The sequence below is a fragment of the Pecten maximus genome, unplaced genomic scaffold, assembly GCF_902652985.1.
Source record: "Pecten maximus unplaced genomic scaffold, xPecMax1.1, whole genome shotgun sequence".
Taxonomy (NCBI): Eukaryota; Metazoa; Mollusca; class Bivalvia; order Pectinida; family Pectinidae; genus Pecten; species Pecten maximus.
This window is the reverse complement of record NW_022982995.1, coordinates 14,647-30,436: the sequence shown is the minus strand read 5'-3', so window position 1 is coordinate 30,436 and position 15,790 is coordinate 14,647. Positions and strand designations below refer to the sequence as shown.

Sequence of the window (15,790 nt, the reverse complement as noted above, 5' to 3'; positions counted from 1 at the left end):
AAATTAATACTAATCTAATGGAGCCGCCTCTTTGTTCAGCATTGAGATTGTAATATGTAATGTGTTATATGATGTCCATGTTTGTACCATTGTGTATGCTACTTTTTGGGAGAGGACTTATAATGCACGGTCACGAACGATGCTTTCAACTAAAATCTTATTGGAATCCTTTCACTTTATGTAGAAAATCAGTGTCAGTGTCCTTCCTACTGAAATTTCCTCCTCACCTCATCTGTCGCGTAACACAGGAAGAGCTTACAGTTTCTTTCAAATATAACGTGGAACCAAATCTTTCCAAGATCGTTTTCTGTCGTACTGGTAAACTTTTGATTTTTTCATGCTGTTCCTATTGTGAAAGCAGGTCCTGTCCAAATTCTCCATGTGAAACTGGAAACAATTATTTGATCACACGAAATATTTTCAAAAGAGTCATTGCAAACAAGGTGCTAAAGGAACTGAACATCTCATTCACTAACCTGACTTCCAACATGTGTAGCGAGGGTTCTGGATTCGTCCTCCTAAATACATAACGTCAACATTATCTTAGCATTAAGGCTTGAAATGTCAATACGATCGAATGAAAATACTCCAATTGCGTCCGACGTTATATTGCCTCTCTAAACGATTCTTTAAAGGTTTCTTCACCTTAACAAGTTAAGTCAAACAATGTAGATATTCTTATTGTTTTTACTAAACCCTTGTATTCTTCACACCTTTCTATCATTTAAAGCGCTTTATTATTGTTAAACTTACAATATTGATGTAACACATCTGTTTTCTTATTTAGAGTACCGCGGGGCGTAAATATATATGCACGTCGAATTTCATATAGTGCTATTAACATAAATTGAAATAAGATTTGCATCACCTTACACTGTATGCATGGTAATTTCTTTAACAGTCAGAGGAAAACAAACAAAGCAATCTGGAACCCTCACATCTCCTTCAGGACAGCAAGTTCTGTTCAGTGAAGGGAAATGACACAAGGCGTTGACGAAATTTTGGCTCAACCTTTCGATGGCCGGATGGTTTATCTAACATATATTATGATAATTATTTTATGAGTAAAGGCTTGGTCTATAAATTAAGCGCACCGAAAAAGCTACACATTTGAAGTACATATTGGTATTAGGCCTATACATGTATAAATATAACAAGTATATTACATGGTCATCTAAACATAAAATCTGCATTAAAGGGGTGACGTGGGAGAGGTAAACAACCTTTTTCGTTGAAATCTAAATTCTTTTGTTTTTGGCCAAGAAAATAATAAATGGCGACTGGTCTGGAGATTTTTCTGTACCCTGTGGGTCGCACATACTGATAGAGGGGTTAGCTATCACGTGGTTTAAACATGACCAATGAACACGTGTTCCAAAAAGAAATGTCGGGAAATTCAAATAATATGCCACACATAAATATCTACGTTTATGAAAAAATATTATCTGTTGCTAGATATTCATTTACTCTCTAACTCATCAAGACGAAATTAACATCTGGATTATAAAGCATATCAAGTTTTAACAAAATCGGGAGAAAACTATATAAGATCTCCAAAACAGATTCAAGTATTAGTCATAGAGGATGATGAAAAAAAGACAAAGAAAAAGAAAAAAAGCTGCATGGATATGCAACAACTACTCTGAATGAAATGAATCGTTCAATGACAATTAGGCTGTGATTCTGTGAAAAAAATTCCTCTCGCGGACATAGCTTTACATAATGGCTATACATTCTACACCATTTCAAAATAGACGATTGAGAAATATAGGAGGGAATCTCCGAAAAGAAATAAAACTGAAAACAATAATCGTATCGAACTCCCGTCCAGAGACACACAACTACAAATCATGACTTTTAAACTTTAAAAAAAAGATCAGTCGAAAGTTGTAGATTGCCGCACAAGTATAAGTTTATTCCTGATGGACAGACGACGCCATACAATAATACTTCCGCCAAGTTTGACGTGCGTGTAAAATGATTTAATAAGTAATACTTGTTTCTGAATCCTTATTCTACGTATCAATTGATCGATATTTAGTTTTCTGTTCAATACATATTGTTAAACTAATAAATCATTGTCTTCATTGTAAGATACTGTTCCACTGTATACTGCCGACTCTTTAAACAATGCTAGTACATGGATTATCAGGGACTGTAAAGTTCATAAAACAAAAAACGCAATTCATATAAAGAATCTTCTTTAAACCATTTTTATTGATTAATAAAATTTACATTTAAAAAATTAGTAAAAAGATATGTTTCAATATTTTCACTTAATTTCATTTAATTGCATATATTTGAAAACCGCTTTTACAATATACACATGTCAAAGTCTCTTAACACATAGTAAATAAGTCTCATAGAGGATAGAATCGTTACAGATAATATTTTGATTAGTCATGTTTCCTTATAAAAATATAATCTTTCGTTAGGAAATATGGGTTATCTCCAAACAAAATATAGCAAGACTGCGAATATATATATATATATATAAATATATAATACATGTAGTAATAACATTCATGATAAACAGCAATGTTTGGTTAAATCACATTTATTTAACCATACCTTTCGATTTGTTTTACACAAAACTCTACTCTATGATTGGTCATTTTACTGCAAAATAACATATATTGTTTTTTCACACCTACTACCGCCCACACCAACATCCACAAACCTACACACAACCTTTCACACCTAGAGCCCCACCCCCATCCCTGTTCACATATATTTGACAGTTAAGTCTCTGCATGTTTTCAGATAAAACAAAGTGAGTTTCCGTGTAGGGTGACACACATCCAATCACTTTCCTTAATAAACCTTAATCATATCTACTGGCTGAGGACTAGCGCTAAGTTATTGTATATATCACATTGAAACCATACCAAAGCTTTCTATAAAACTTTTCTTCATATAATATATTCTTATATTTCTACTGTATCTGTTAAATCCGTCACAAATTGGTCATCACTTTAATATCATACACATACGTGTCCAATATTTCATTTATCTTTTCTTTTTCTTTTTGCTACTATAGTTACGACAAAAATGAATCTAGTTCAAAGATCTTTCAGTTTACCATGTGAAATGAGCTTCAGAATGTTCAAGCATATGATTCCTCATGCTTTCGCAAATAACTTTTATAGTCTTCATATTTCAAATACTTGTCGCCTATTTGTATGTAGGTCACACCGTTGTGTTTGAAAGTTGATCGTTCTGGAGAAACCGATTGCTGAACGTAGTTTGTAGATGGTCGTGTGCTTTCGTAATGGTAGGTTCCTATGTTTGATCGTTTTGCTTCAACGTGATCACGGACATGTGATCGATGAGAATCCGAACCGTGGGTCGCTACCTGTGTGTACGGATCGTGGTCGGTGGTTCTACTGTAATCCAAATAAGGCGTGTGGTCTCTCCATGACGTTTCTGTTTGAAATGGCTTGTTTTTTCTGACAGACTCCGTCCTACCATAAACGTCCTCATAAGGGTCGTATCCTGCGTTTCCAGTAAAACGGTCATTATTTCTAAGCGAGTATGTGGTACCGTAATCTGTCCGATCTTTCACTGCTGGGATAGCTTTCATCCCTGTCAGACCCACATGGTCCTTCATTTTCTTTTTCTCCACCTTTATTGGCTGGACGATTCCTTTCACAAGCAGGGATCCGTTCTGGTGGAGAAGTAAAGGCGGCCACACGTTGTATGATACGACTGTTCCATTGTTTGTGTATCGCTTGTATATGTTGGTATCGAAAGTCTCGTTTACGGTCGCTTCATTACCGATAACAACTGGGGGATTCAGTACACACATAAACCAACACACACTGATGCATTTCTTGACATATTTTGGAATTAATTTTGCAATGTTCCCAATCTTGCCGGCAACATATTCCTGGTAAGCAAAAGTGAGTTAAAATGATCTATTATTTTTGCACTTAAAATAAAGATACAAATGTTTGAATGCATATATACCATATAATTTGAATGAAACAATTTACAGGTTTGAAACTTCCTTTCAAAAGATTACAAATTAAGACGGACGGCGGTAAATACCGCAATCAGACAAATCATAATGTTATCAACACTATTATAAGAAAATATTATTATTTATTTTAATATGAAATTAAATCAATATCAAAATATTTCTATACAAGCATCAGCAGTAAAAAGCAATATTTTTGAAATATGAATATATAACCAAAAGGAACAAGCAAATATGTGGAAGTGATATCCTCGCTTTCCTTACATAATACATGTAGTGGAAAGGTGTAAACATGTCTTTATAGCCCAACAGAATGATAAATTCGGGTACCTGTAAAGTTCGAAACGAAAGCAAAACGTTTCGTTTCGTTTCGTTTTGCTTTTGTTTCGCACTTCACATGTACCCGATAAATTCTGTTTAGCCGCAATTTATGGCTTGAAACTCGAAAAAGAAAAGCATGATAGAGCAGTTATATTTTTTGATGAACATGCATTATAGGATAAAATAAACTATTTTTTGAAGCTTCCCACTAGAGACCCGAAGCGAGTACCAGTGTTATCATCATACTGTGATTGAATTTGTAGTCGAAAAGGTTCATGAGCCCATGCAATTGATCAACACGGTTGTTAAAAAAAACAAACATGTAATTAGTTCCAAAATATATATCCACTTGCGACATTTATGTCCATATTGATTAAAATTAATAATAAGACGATTTAGATTAGTGGAGACATGAATAGTTTTGTACAGTAGTATTGTAGTTGGCTAAAAAAACAATGTGATTGATTCCTTTTTACCTCAGGAATATTATCCACGGCGTGAGATGACATTTGTTTGCGGAAATCCTTTAGATGCTGGCATATTGAATCTGGAGTTTTAACCATCCCTCCAAATGCAGATTTAGGAAGCTTCTTAAAATAATACAAAACATACAAAACATATATCATTACTTAAGTTTTGGAAAATAGGATGTTATTTTTGCCTTTACATATAGATTTATACAATAATACGTCCAATGGGAGAGAGGATATAGTTTGCTATACCAAAATTCGTTATAGTGTTCAAAATATGTTAAGTTGAAACTATTTTGAGATTTTGATGTACTTCCTAGTAAGCACAACTTAATAACAAGCCTGTTCGTCTTAAGAAAGTTTTTACTGTATAAGTTTTCAAAAGACCCTGTTTACGTTATACATTCAACTTGTAGAACGAAGATTGGATTATATAAAAGGCACGAAAGGCGGAAGTACTTTTCATGGTAGCATTTTGATGGGACAAAAGTGAGAAAGCTAAGAATGAAAATCGAGAACATCCAATAAGACCGATTTTTTGTTTTTAAATATTCTGGCAATGCATTTACTTTATCATGTAATCAATTCCACAATTTAAATTCAGTTTTAAAAGAACATGAAAAGTTTGTCTTTATTTTTAACTGATGGGACTAAGGACAGACATGTTTACTACCCGGCAATCAAAAGGTGTTGTACAAGCAAACTTTTTTTATTTAACTACAAATGCAGCAGATGCCGAATCGGGTACCTGTAAAGTGCGAAACGAAAGCAAAACGAAACGAAACGAAATGAAAAAATGGAAAAAAATAGATAAATAGACAATTTTAGACTTTACATAGGCCTAAATGTCCCATTCTCACCGGTGTTAAAGCAACACACAGGAAAGAATGAATGTATCGTCAAATTCACTCAGTTTTTTTAAATGTAAAATATTTATTCTATTTCGATAATATGCTTAGTCCAAAATGTATAGGCGCACAAATCGCGTAGTATATTGGTGCCCGCTCGATCTAAAATCATGTGACAGAGGTGATTGTAAGCAACTCCTTTTATGGTGGGAAAGCGAGGTGTGTATCTGATTTGCTGGACTTGAAAGGTGTGATTCGTATAAAAACGTGCTGTTCCCGTATTATTTGTGTCGGGAGTTTAGACAGAATGGAAGCATGAGAGGACGACTTTGATGAACTGTGAATAATTCTGGATATGTTTTAGAAAATATTTAAGTACTGGATTAGTTAAGTGGATTTCGTATGGTTGAAAAAGGAATATATTTTATTTTATTTCAGCTTTGCTCGGAGATTTTCGTAAGACCAACGTGTTCTTTTCTAAACCTCAGGTCAGACATGCATTAAATAACGTACTGTAGCTGAACGTGCATGCTGGAAATAACGCTTATAGCAAGTTGAACAACGTTAACTTGTAAGAGTAACGTCCCTTCGTTTTGACAGTAAAATAATCAGGTGAGTAAGAAAGAGGGTATACACATGTAGTAAATGATTATAAAGTTATTAGGAAGAAGATATTTTACCGGTATTTGTGATTATTTTTGGTATAATCACATGTTCAAACACTACGCGATTTGCATGCCTATACATAATGGACTAATCGTATATTCTGAATCAGACATCGAAGGAAGTATTACAAGTGCGGACACAAACATAAAAACATAAAGCACTAGTTTTTAAATTAACCGTTGATGACTAATATCAAGTCCGTCTGATAGAACTGGAATTGGTGTCCCATGTGAGAATATCTAACTTGCACGATAAAGATCCATCGGCGGTCTTTTGGTGTGATGACGCCGGCCCAGAGGATAGGGTATTTTTAGGCCAGTATTTAATATTTTGAAATATTTATTAGGTGTTTAAATGGACGTCAAAAACCTTGATAAACCAAATTCACAGGGTATGGTCTTCTCTCTTCATCTTCGCAAGGGTAAGCGTAACTGCTACTAAACAGTTCTAGGTTAGGACCCATTCGAATCTGGGAGTCGGTTTCAAAAAAGAATCAAACCATTAATTAGACAGGCGACTCCCCCCCCCCCCCCCCCCCCCCCCCCCCCCCCCCACTTTCCTTCTTCATTCTATACTGTTCCCATTCTACTCAATATCCTATCTATCCTCGTCCGCTGAAAGACTCTAAGGCCGTAATAGCGGATTGAAAAAAACCCGTTAAATAGATAAGTAAATATATTCTGAATAAAGTTATTTCATATTAAAAGAACTGAACGAATAATTTCGTTTTATGTTCAAAGAGATACAGATACAAGAATGTCCTCATACATGAGGGCTAGCATTCGCCATGCTTCTTTCTTCTTATTGCAATGAATCTATTTCTGTGTGTTGTTTTAACACCGATGGGAATGGGACACTAAGGCGTTTGCAAAGTCTAAAAATGTCTATTTATCTATTTTTTCAATGTTTTCATTTTTCATTTTGTTTGATTTCGTTTCGTTTCGTTTGATTTCGTTTCGTTTCGTTTTGCTTTCGTTTCGCACTTTACAGGTACCCTGCCGAATCATGTGTATTTCTAAACATTTTCTTCAGGTATGTAATGATGTTTGTAACAACCAATGGATGTTGATACAACCCGTACACGTCTTTGCATCCTTTTGTGCGCTGGTAATTTGTCTGATGAAGGTCAGAATGTACATACCGTAGTAGTCATCGAATCATCATGTATAAATATTCATTTGTTGTTACGAAATTTTTTACATGAATCATGTATCCATAAGAGTGTTAGAGCTAACAAAGCACTTACTAAGATAATTCTTCTCACTTCAGGTATGAAAATATTTAAAATGAATTTTTTTGTCAAATCGAGATATAATCTAAAATCAGCTGGTGCTAGAAAAGAACTTAAACTTGAATTTCATTTGATACGGAAATATTATATGTCCTGAGAGGGTGTCACAATGGAGATATAACCGTATACAAATAAATTTGTCACCCCTGACACATTCCTTGCTATAAGGAGTTGTCTGACAGAATTTCCATTAGTCAGACTACTAAAAGTAGAATCTAAATGTATATTGACTGCTATTCAGTCACCTTCTTACTATCTATGGACAATATTCAAGATGCACAAACAATGGAGGTATGGAGTGGTTTGCTCGTTGCGTGATCTCATAACTGTATCTTGCTATACTGATTTTGACTTAACTTGAATTTATGCATACAATATCATTTCATTACTCTGTGTGTGTTTTTTTTTTATTCTGAAATGGAATGGTTTACATTGATAATTTAGGCATTGTTTACATGTTGCTTACTATAATCGGGATGTCTCTTCTAAAATTGATTTGTTCTCAAATGTTCACAATAGAGTACGGACTTAACTGTAGCAAGTTCAAACATAGTTAAGATTTCTGGCCAGAACGAAAACGTACCTACAGTCTTATATTTTTATATACTCCAAAGGTACATATTTGAACAGTAATGACATCTTAGCATTTCAACTATATTGCGCTCATTGCAGCCTTTATATAATGTCTACGGCAAGCGCTGTGTGTGCCCTTATTTACCATTGACTAATCGGTTAAGTTGAAGTTATGCGCTAAAATTTTCACGCGCCAAAATATTCAACGGGAAACCGATAAATAAGTTTAAACAGTATGCAATATATTGAAAAAAATACGATAGCATATAGTGAAAAATTACATCAATACCATTCACATACTCAAAAGTAACATTTACTGATTACAAGATCGATCAAAGTTCAATGCGAAATGCAGATTTACAAACAACACAAACTGTCAAATGTAGAAATGACAATGGCATAATTAGTTTATAATCAACTTACCGGGTCAATCGGGTTCACCAAAGTCAACTCTAGCGACTCCATTTGTTTCTCTGCTAGTTCTTTACAAAGTTCGTAACATTTCTGTAACAAATAGAATAAAGCTGATAAATACCCGCCAGGTAATAAAAGTGGGTCTTTTTTATGGTCTACGTTTTATAACTGATAGAGGATCTGTTTTTAAAGATGAAATCTGTTTGCAATAACTCTGGGACTAAATAAATGAAATGACTTTGAACAAATGCAGAATTTTTTTGAATCAAATTATTATTTATTAGCTTTCTGTCTCCGTAAAAGCTGAACAGCGTTACAGTGACTTGTTCGTGAGTAAACTTATTCTTTATAAAAAGATTTAATTGTATACATAACCAGCATGGGCAACTTATAAACTATATGATAAGCACGAAAACTTACCTAACCATATTGTTAATTATCTATTGCTAGATAGTAACATTCCTTATTACCATACTGCTGATGATAGAACTAATATCATTTTCGAGGCTTAATAAATAGCTAGGGATTTTTAATGTCGACATAATGATAGTGAAACTTTACCTTTTCTTTTGAGGTATCAAGAAATTGTATATGATGGTCGCGAACATCATGCTTAATGGTTCAGTTGTTGATTGTTTTCAGTTTTAGCATGCAATCTAATTAAAATCTAGATGGTCATTCTCGCTACGTTACATGAACATCTAACAACATCCCTTCAGGGGTCACGTCAGGGTGACCTTTTGAATTAGCCAATCAAATGACTACTTCCAGAATCTTGGAAGTGAATTTTATATGTCCGAATTAGCATGACTAGAGTGCATAGCTTGTATAATCTGTCAATTTGTTTCAAGTCATTTCGTCCCATAAAGCATATTGCTATACACTGTGCCGAAATGGTTTGCTTCAGATGCATGCTGTGACGAAATGTTTTGCTACGATGGCATCGACAGAATGCCAATTAGCCCTGAAAGTAAAATACACACATCTCAGAGGTCATCAGAACGTGACCCCTTGTGGGATGTTGTTAGATGTCCATGTAAAGTAGTGGTAATGACCATCTAGATTTTAATTAGATTGTTTTAGCATGTGGCATAACATGAATTTTACTTTAATTTTCATTGCGAGTTTCATCGATTAAACTTCAGACACTTATTCTTCTGGAATATCTATTGGTCGTGCACGTTTTAAAGGCTATTCAGGTAAGTATATAGTTAGTTCATAATTTGCCCTCGTCTACGAGTTTCTGTTGGCAGTATGAAATTTATATTTCTCTTAATACTCCTGAACACCAAAATAAAATCTATAACTTTATAGGCTATACATCCTTAATTTGGGGATCAGCAGCGGATGTAGAGTCTGACTCGTCCGTGCGGATATGATGGTTTGTGTGGATGTCTCTATAGCCACACATGTGTCTGCACAGCTGAGACGCGAAACACTCCATTCTCAAATTCAAACGACGATTTGGAAAGAATTTCTTTTAAGACATTGCATGTAGTAGAACTATTCCGGTTGGGGATGTTTTTCTCAAGGGTCTAATTGACCCGACGATAGTTAAAACAAGGCTTATCATCATACTGGAATCACATCATCATAGGTGGAGGCTATGAAACTTGAGTTATTTTTTTTTGTTCCAGTTCTTTTAATGGGGTATCCGTATTATCTTATCAATTCTGGATCATTGATTCAGAATTGCAGCCAAAAAGTGCACCGGACAGAGAGTATATATCGAAGGGATGTCAGATAAGTGGCTTGAATTTGGGTCACGAAAAGGTACATGAAATAAAGTATAGTATGAGAATGATCCTTTTTATTTATGGGATGAAAGGCTGAGAAACAAGAGAGTGCCTCAAATGTAATAATAAATCAGTGGTAACATTTATCAAGTAAAGACAACTAAATATGTTACTGTTGTAAGTTTAAGTGTACTCAGAGAACTTGTACTCCACTGCTTCTCTGAATAATTTTTTTCGATGCGGAATACATTGCATACTGTTCAAAGATCTTGACCTATATTCTATCTCGTTTGCGATTTAACAAATGCAAGATTTTGCTCCTTGGGTAGACGCAGAATGGAAAAATGCAAAAGTGCATGCATTCTATCTTCAGTCTAAGCTTGAATGAGCTACCAGCTTTTTAGAGAATGCAAAATACCTTCACTTCTGTATGCTTGGGATTGATGATGAGTTCTGAATGGTAGGACATGGTTGACAGACACATAATTGTACCTTTTTGAAATTTTATGTAATACACATTTGTCTTATGTAATTAAACTCGCAACGGAGACATCAATGGGATTTGTTGCAGTTATGTTAATTGACTAATTAGTTTTAACCAGCCCTTAGTGCTTACCAAGTTGGAACTTAAAGTGGAATTGATGTTTATTGATCTCCAGATTGGGATTTTGTTTTTTTCAGATAGGAGATGTTGAATATCGTCTTTCCACTTTTACCATCAAAGGAACTTTTAACACGTAAATAAGTGCCCATTGACATAAACGCTTAGCCGACATGATTGATTTGTGATCGTATAATGTCCTGGATATCATTTAAAAGTGTTCCAAAATACCAATTTTCCTGTATAAATATCGACTCGTCTGCCAATCAAAGATCAAAACGACAGGTAACTCTGGTTTAATTACAACAATCAACGTTAATAAGTTTTATACCATGTGGGCAATTTTAGGCATTTTTGTGACAAGAATGGTCTGTTGGAACCGTAGCATCTTTACGAGTATCGAGCAAAACTTGTTCACCTCTCAATATCTCCCAGTTTCTCACTTTCTTAATTATTATAATGAAAAAATAAAACATAAATACCTTCAATACATCTAGCAACTTTTTTGTGTTTTCGTCTTCAACAGGGCTATCCTCACACAGAGATTCCAGGGCGTCAGTCCACTCGTTGTCATACAGCTCAATGTACATTTCCGCAATCTTAAAGGGTCTGTATGGGTCACAGAGGTCAGCATCTATATCAGAGTTGTTGCCAGATGACTTCATCTCAAACTCCTTACCTCGTCTGCTTAAAAATTGATTATCGTCTTTATATTAATTTAAAATTTGTTGTTGGAAAAACTCTTATTCAATATATGTGGTTGCGATCAAACCATTGTCTGCATAAAAACGTCAGAAATGACCTTCTTTTCGAGCTATTCATATTTATTCGGATTTTGACATCGTAGGAATCTAGGAATCTAGCGAAAGTTAGACATACTGAGCTGCGAAATATCATACCATTCCATCCTTACAATTAATTATATTGCTGATACAAAAGGAAAAGCGTCTATAATGCTGTGATACATTTATAGAAGCCAATTTTTTTTATATTTTGAAATTCCTGATGAGGATTTTGCCTCTAAATAATATATTTACCAAGTATATTGTATTTTTACTGTGAGCAAATGCATTTCAGACAACTTACTTTCTTTTTTCAGCCAAGACTCTATCAAGATAATGAGGCTCAACATACAAATGAGCCAATGAAAACTATAATTATACAAATACATACTGTACCACTTGCATGCCAAACAACTTATTTTTTAATAAGAAAATTAATATTACACATTGTCCCTGGTCAGTGTCTCGTCTTTTTCAGTCAATGCTGCCGTTTTCTTATGTAATTCCTTTTCTTTCAGTTTTAATTCGGCTTTGCATTTTTTATTTTCCGTCTCAGCCTGCTGCAATTGTGCATGTAAATGATGAACGTCTCTGCACTTGCTTTCTAAATTCTTGTTTGCTTTCTCCAATTGCCTTTTTTCGTTCAGCAGTGCATTTTTTAGCTTTTGGTAATCATCCAGTGCTGTTGTTAAATCAACCTTCCTAAACTCAGACGCAACATGAAGAAGTTTATAGAGATTGCTGGTATCGTTCAAGTCATCCACTGCCGCGGTAGAAGATTCCATTGTTTTTTGGGCTTATGGCAAATCCTTGGTTTCAGGTATGGCTAGTTTCGATCTGATATAAAAATAGTAGATTTAAAACTGTTAGCCAATAAAAACTATGACCATTTATATATTCATATGTCTCCATTTATCAGACAGACAGACAGACGGACGATTGGTTTTAGTTTTATTGGTTTAACGTCCTATTAACAGCCAGGGTCATTTGAGGACGTGCCAGGTTTGGAGGTGGAGGAAATCCGGAGTTACCCGGAGAAAAACCACCGGCCTACAGTCAGTACCTGGCAACTGCCCCACGTAGGTTTCGAACTCGCAACCCAGTGGTGGAGGGCTAGTGATAAAGTGTCGGGACACCTTAACCACTCGGCCACCGCGGTTGTTGTGTTTCCATTCTTTCCGTATTGTCATTATACATCCTTAACAAAACAAAAAAGAAAGTTAACAGATCAGATTTCTCCCATAACTCTCATTCGTGAAGTAATATGAAGAAAAATGTTCGTAACGCCGTCCCTTATTGACGTCATTTTGCTTGGTTTCACTGTATTAGGTGTACTTTTGACGTGTTGCCGGATAAAAAAACCCAATTGATCGATGTAACAGGAAACAAATTATGAAGTTATGTTGCATATAATGTCAATACCCTGTTTTTTTCCTTTGAACGAAAGATTATGAACAAAGAACGCTTTATGGTATGCAGTACTTTATGTCATGAAAAATAACGAGAATACCGACGCGTTAAAAAAATTATAACATAAAATAAAAATTGATCAAATGATATTATAAAAATTATTATATTCTATGATTTCAAGATTACCCTCGACCCCACCCCCATTCAGGTCATGTCCTCCAAATGAGAAACATTGTAATATAGACTACAGCAAAACTATTTCCTTAGTAATGGTTTATAATGGTTTTGCATTGAATAATGTAGTTATGACCTTACGAAGTTTATCAAACCATAATGTCTATAATGTATAAATCAGCTGTAACATTAACATTTCAAATTCCTAACAGCCATTTTGTTCACCTATATCAAATAGATAAACAAGTCCACATTACTGCTGGTACAGGGGCATTTCCGACTTTCTACACAAGATTCAAAGTCGTCATTATAGTTAAAGATGCCCACTGTACACTGGATTTTAACACTAGAACAAACTGTTAGTCTACTTTTGGTTTGTATATGTATAACACAACATTCCTTTCAATAACATGTATCGGCTTGTACAATGACATCACCATGTATGAGACGCCATTGTGCAGTTAAAACGATACAAACGAGAGATATACTTGGCGTCTATACCTATGTTCGGTAATAAGAATAAAGCAGTTAATTATTTAATACGTCATATTAAGAGAAATAGCTTACCTTTTAGGAACTGAAAGCTTTCATACCTGCTGAATCAAATATGCAAAGCATGCAGTTGACCACGGGTTCTTATGATATAAGGAAGTAATTTACTAGTTATATACCATTTGCGCATGGCACACATGTGACGGTAGATAGTATTTTATAAGAGGTCATGATCTTCTTGAGGACATGCTGTCTAGTTCATACAGGATATCGGTACCATTGATTTATTTTATTATATTTATATAGTAGTAATAATTTAACAAAAACCTCATACAGTTGATATATTTACAGATATGTAGAAGATATTTCCAAAGAAAATGTTACATTGCGGATCGTATATAATCTGTTTGCCTTTTGATTATAAGTAGTATTAACATGTGCACGTGTACGCAAAGGACAATATAGTTATGTGATAAATATGCATATGTTTTCTCTCTTGTGCGTTCGTGCTAACATTGAATCAGACTAGGGCCTTTGCTAAAGTTGATTTGCTGATAAGATACCCAAACCCGCGAATAGACTGACGTTTCATCGTGTAAGTGCTGTAACTTTGCATTCAAGTAGTAAATTTTGCCAACCGTAAACCCTATATTCATATTCAATTGATATCGAATTACGTTAGAATATGTGTACCAGGGCATTTTCTCTATTGAACAAATTCAAGACGTCCTGCTTGTTCGAGTCATTTTATTATTAGACCGGAGACATACAATAGAAAAAACCTGCAATATAAAAGGCCTGAATTAATCAAATGGACAAAAGTAGGCCGCGCTGCCGTGAAAATCTGTCGAAGTAATTAATAAATATTCAATTGATTTAGTTTAAGTTAAATATTTATATATATATTTACGACTACATTCCGTCACATGAGTTTAAGACGATAATTACCTTCCAAAACATCTATATATGTCCGGTAAAATCATGTCAATGTATACGGCTGGGCCGTGCCGACGGGACCCCAGAGGATGTGTTCCGTCGCCCGAGTAAGGCCAACTGAGAGTTACCGCGGTGTACGAACGGGTTTGTTTAACTTTCACTCACAGTTGCACATTTTCTCTCAAATTCTTGTCTACAACACCAAATACGGACATACAGAAATAGACGACTACAGGTAAGACGCCACACAGGACTATAAATAGTAACACGGTACTTTCCACACACTACAATACACAGGTGACAAATGTACAGTACAACCAAATACTTTAAACTATCTAACTAATTACCTAATTAATTACATTATTAATTACATTGTGTTACTGTGTCATATGTTAATCACAAGAACACATGATTGTCTTCTACCATCACAGGTCACCCTCGGTCCTGAAGTGTAAAGGCTTGTAACCCACGATACTGACATTCACAGGCCGGTAACCCACGGTACTGACGTTCACAGGCCGGTAACCTATGGTACTGACGTCCACAGGCCGGTAACACACAGTACTGACGTTCACAGACCGGTAACCTACGGTACTGACGTCCACAGGCCGGTAACCCACGGTACTGACGTTCACAGGCCGGTAACCCACGGTACTGACGTTCACAGGCCGGTAACCCACGGTACTGATGTTCACAGGCCGGTAATCCACAGCTCTGACGTTCACAGGCCAGTAACGTACGTTACTGAAGTTTACAGGCCGACAACTTGCGGTACTGATATTCACTGACCGGTAATTCACGGTTCTGACGTTCACATGCAGGTTGCCAACGGTACTGGTATTCACAGGTCGGTAACCTACAGTACTGACGTTTACAGGCCAGTAACTCACGGTATTGACGTTCACAGGCAGGTTACTAACGGTACTGGTATTCACAGGCCGGTAATTTACGGTACTGACGTCCACAGGCCGGAAACCCATGGTTCTGACGTTCACACGCTGTTAACAACGGTACTGACTTTCACAAGGCCGATAGTTCACTGTACTGTTGTTCAAAGACCGATAATCCACGTTCCTGATGTTCACAGGCCGATAACC

General features: G+C 35.5%; 1 protein-coding gene across 3 annotated transcripts; it reads right to left on the bottom strand.

Annotated features, from left to right (window-relative positions):
- Positions 1 to 2,194: 2,194 nt before the first annotated feature.
- LOC117321242 lies at positions 2,195 to 14,800 on the bottom strand. Of its 3 annotated transcripts, none has more exons than XM_033875711.1 (6): positions 14,706 to 14,800; positions 12,126 to 12,518; positions 11,382 to 11,586; positions 8,572 to 8,652; positions 4,777 to 4,890; positions 2,195 to 3,889 (listed from the first exon to the last, which is right to left on the bottom strand). In XM_033875711.1, exons 2-6 carry the CDS (start codon positions 12,464 to 12,466, stop codon positions 3,107 to 3,109), a joined length of 1,524 nt encoding a protein of 507 aa, XP_033731602.1. In that variant the 5' UTR covers positions 12,467 to 12,518; positions 14,706 to 14,800; the 3' UTR covers positions 2,195 to 3,106. The 3 variants fall into 3 exon arrangements, with proteins under 3 accessions (XP_033731602.1, XP_033731600.1, XP_033731603.1); XM_033875709.1 differs by lacking the exon at positions 14,706 to 14,800 and adding an exon at positions 13,833 to 13,909; XM_033875712.1 differs by lacking the exon at positions 14,706 to 14,800 and adding an exon at positions 13,833 to 13,909 and having other exon boundaries at positions 11,382 to 11,583.
- Positions 14,801 to 15,790: the final 990 nt, after the last annotated feature.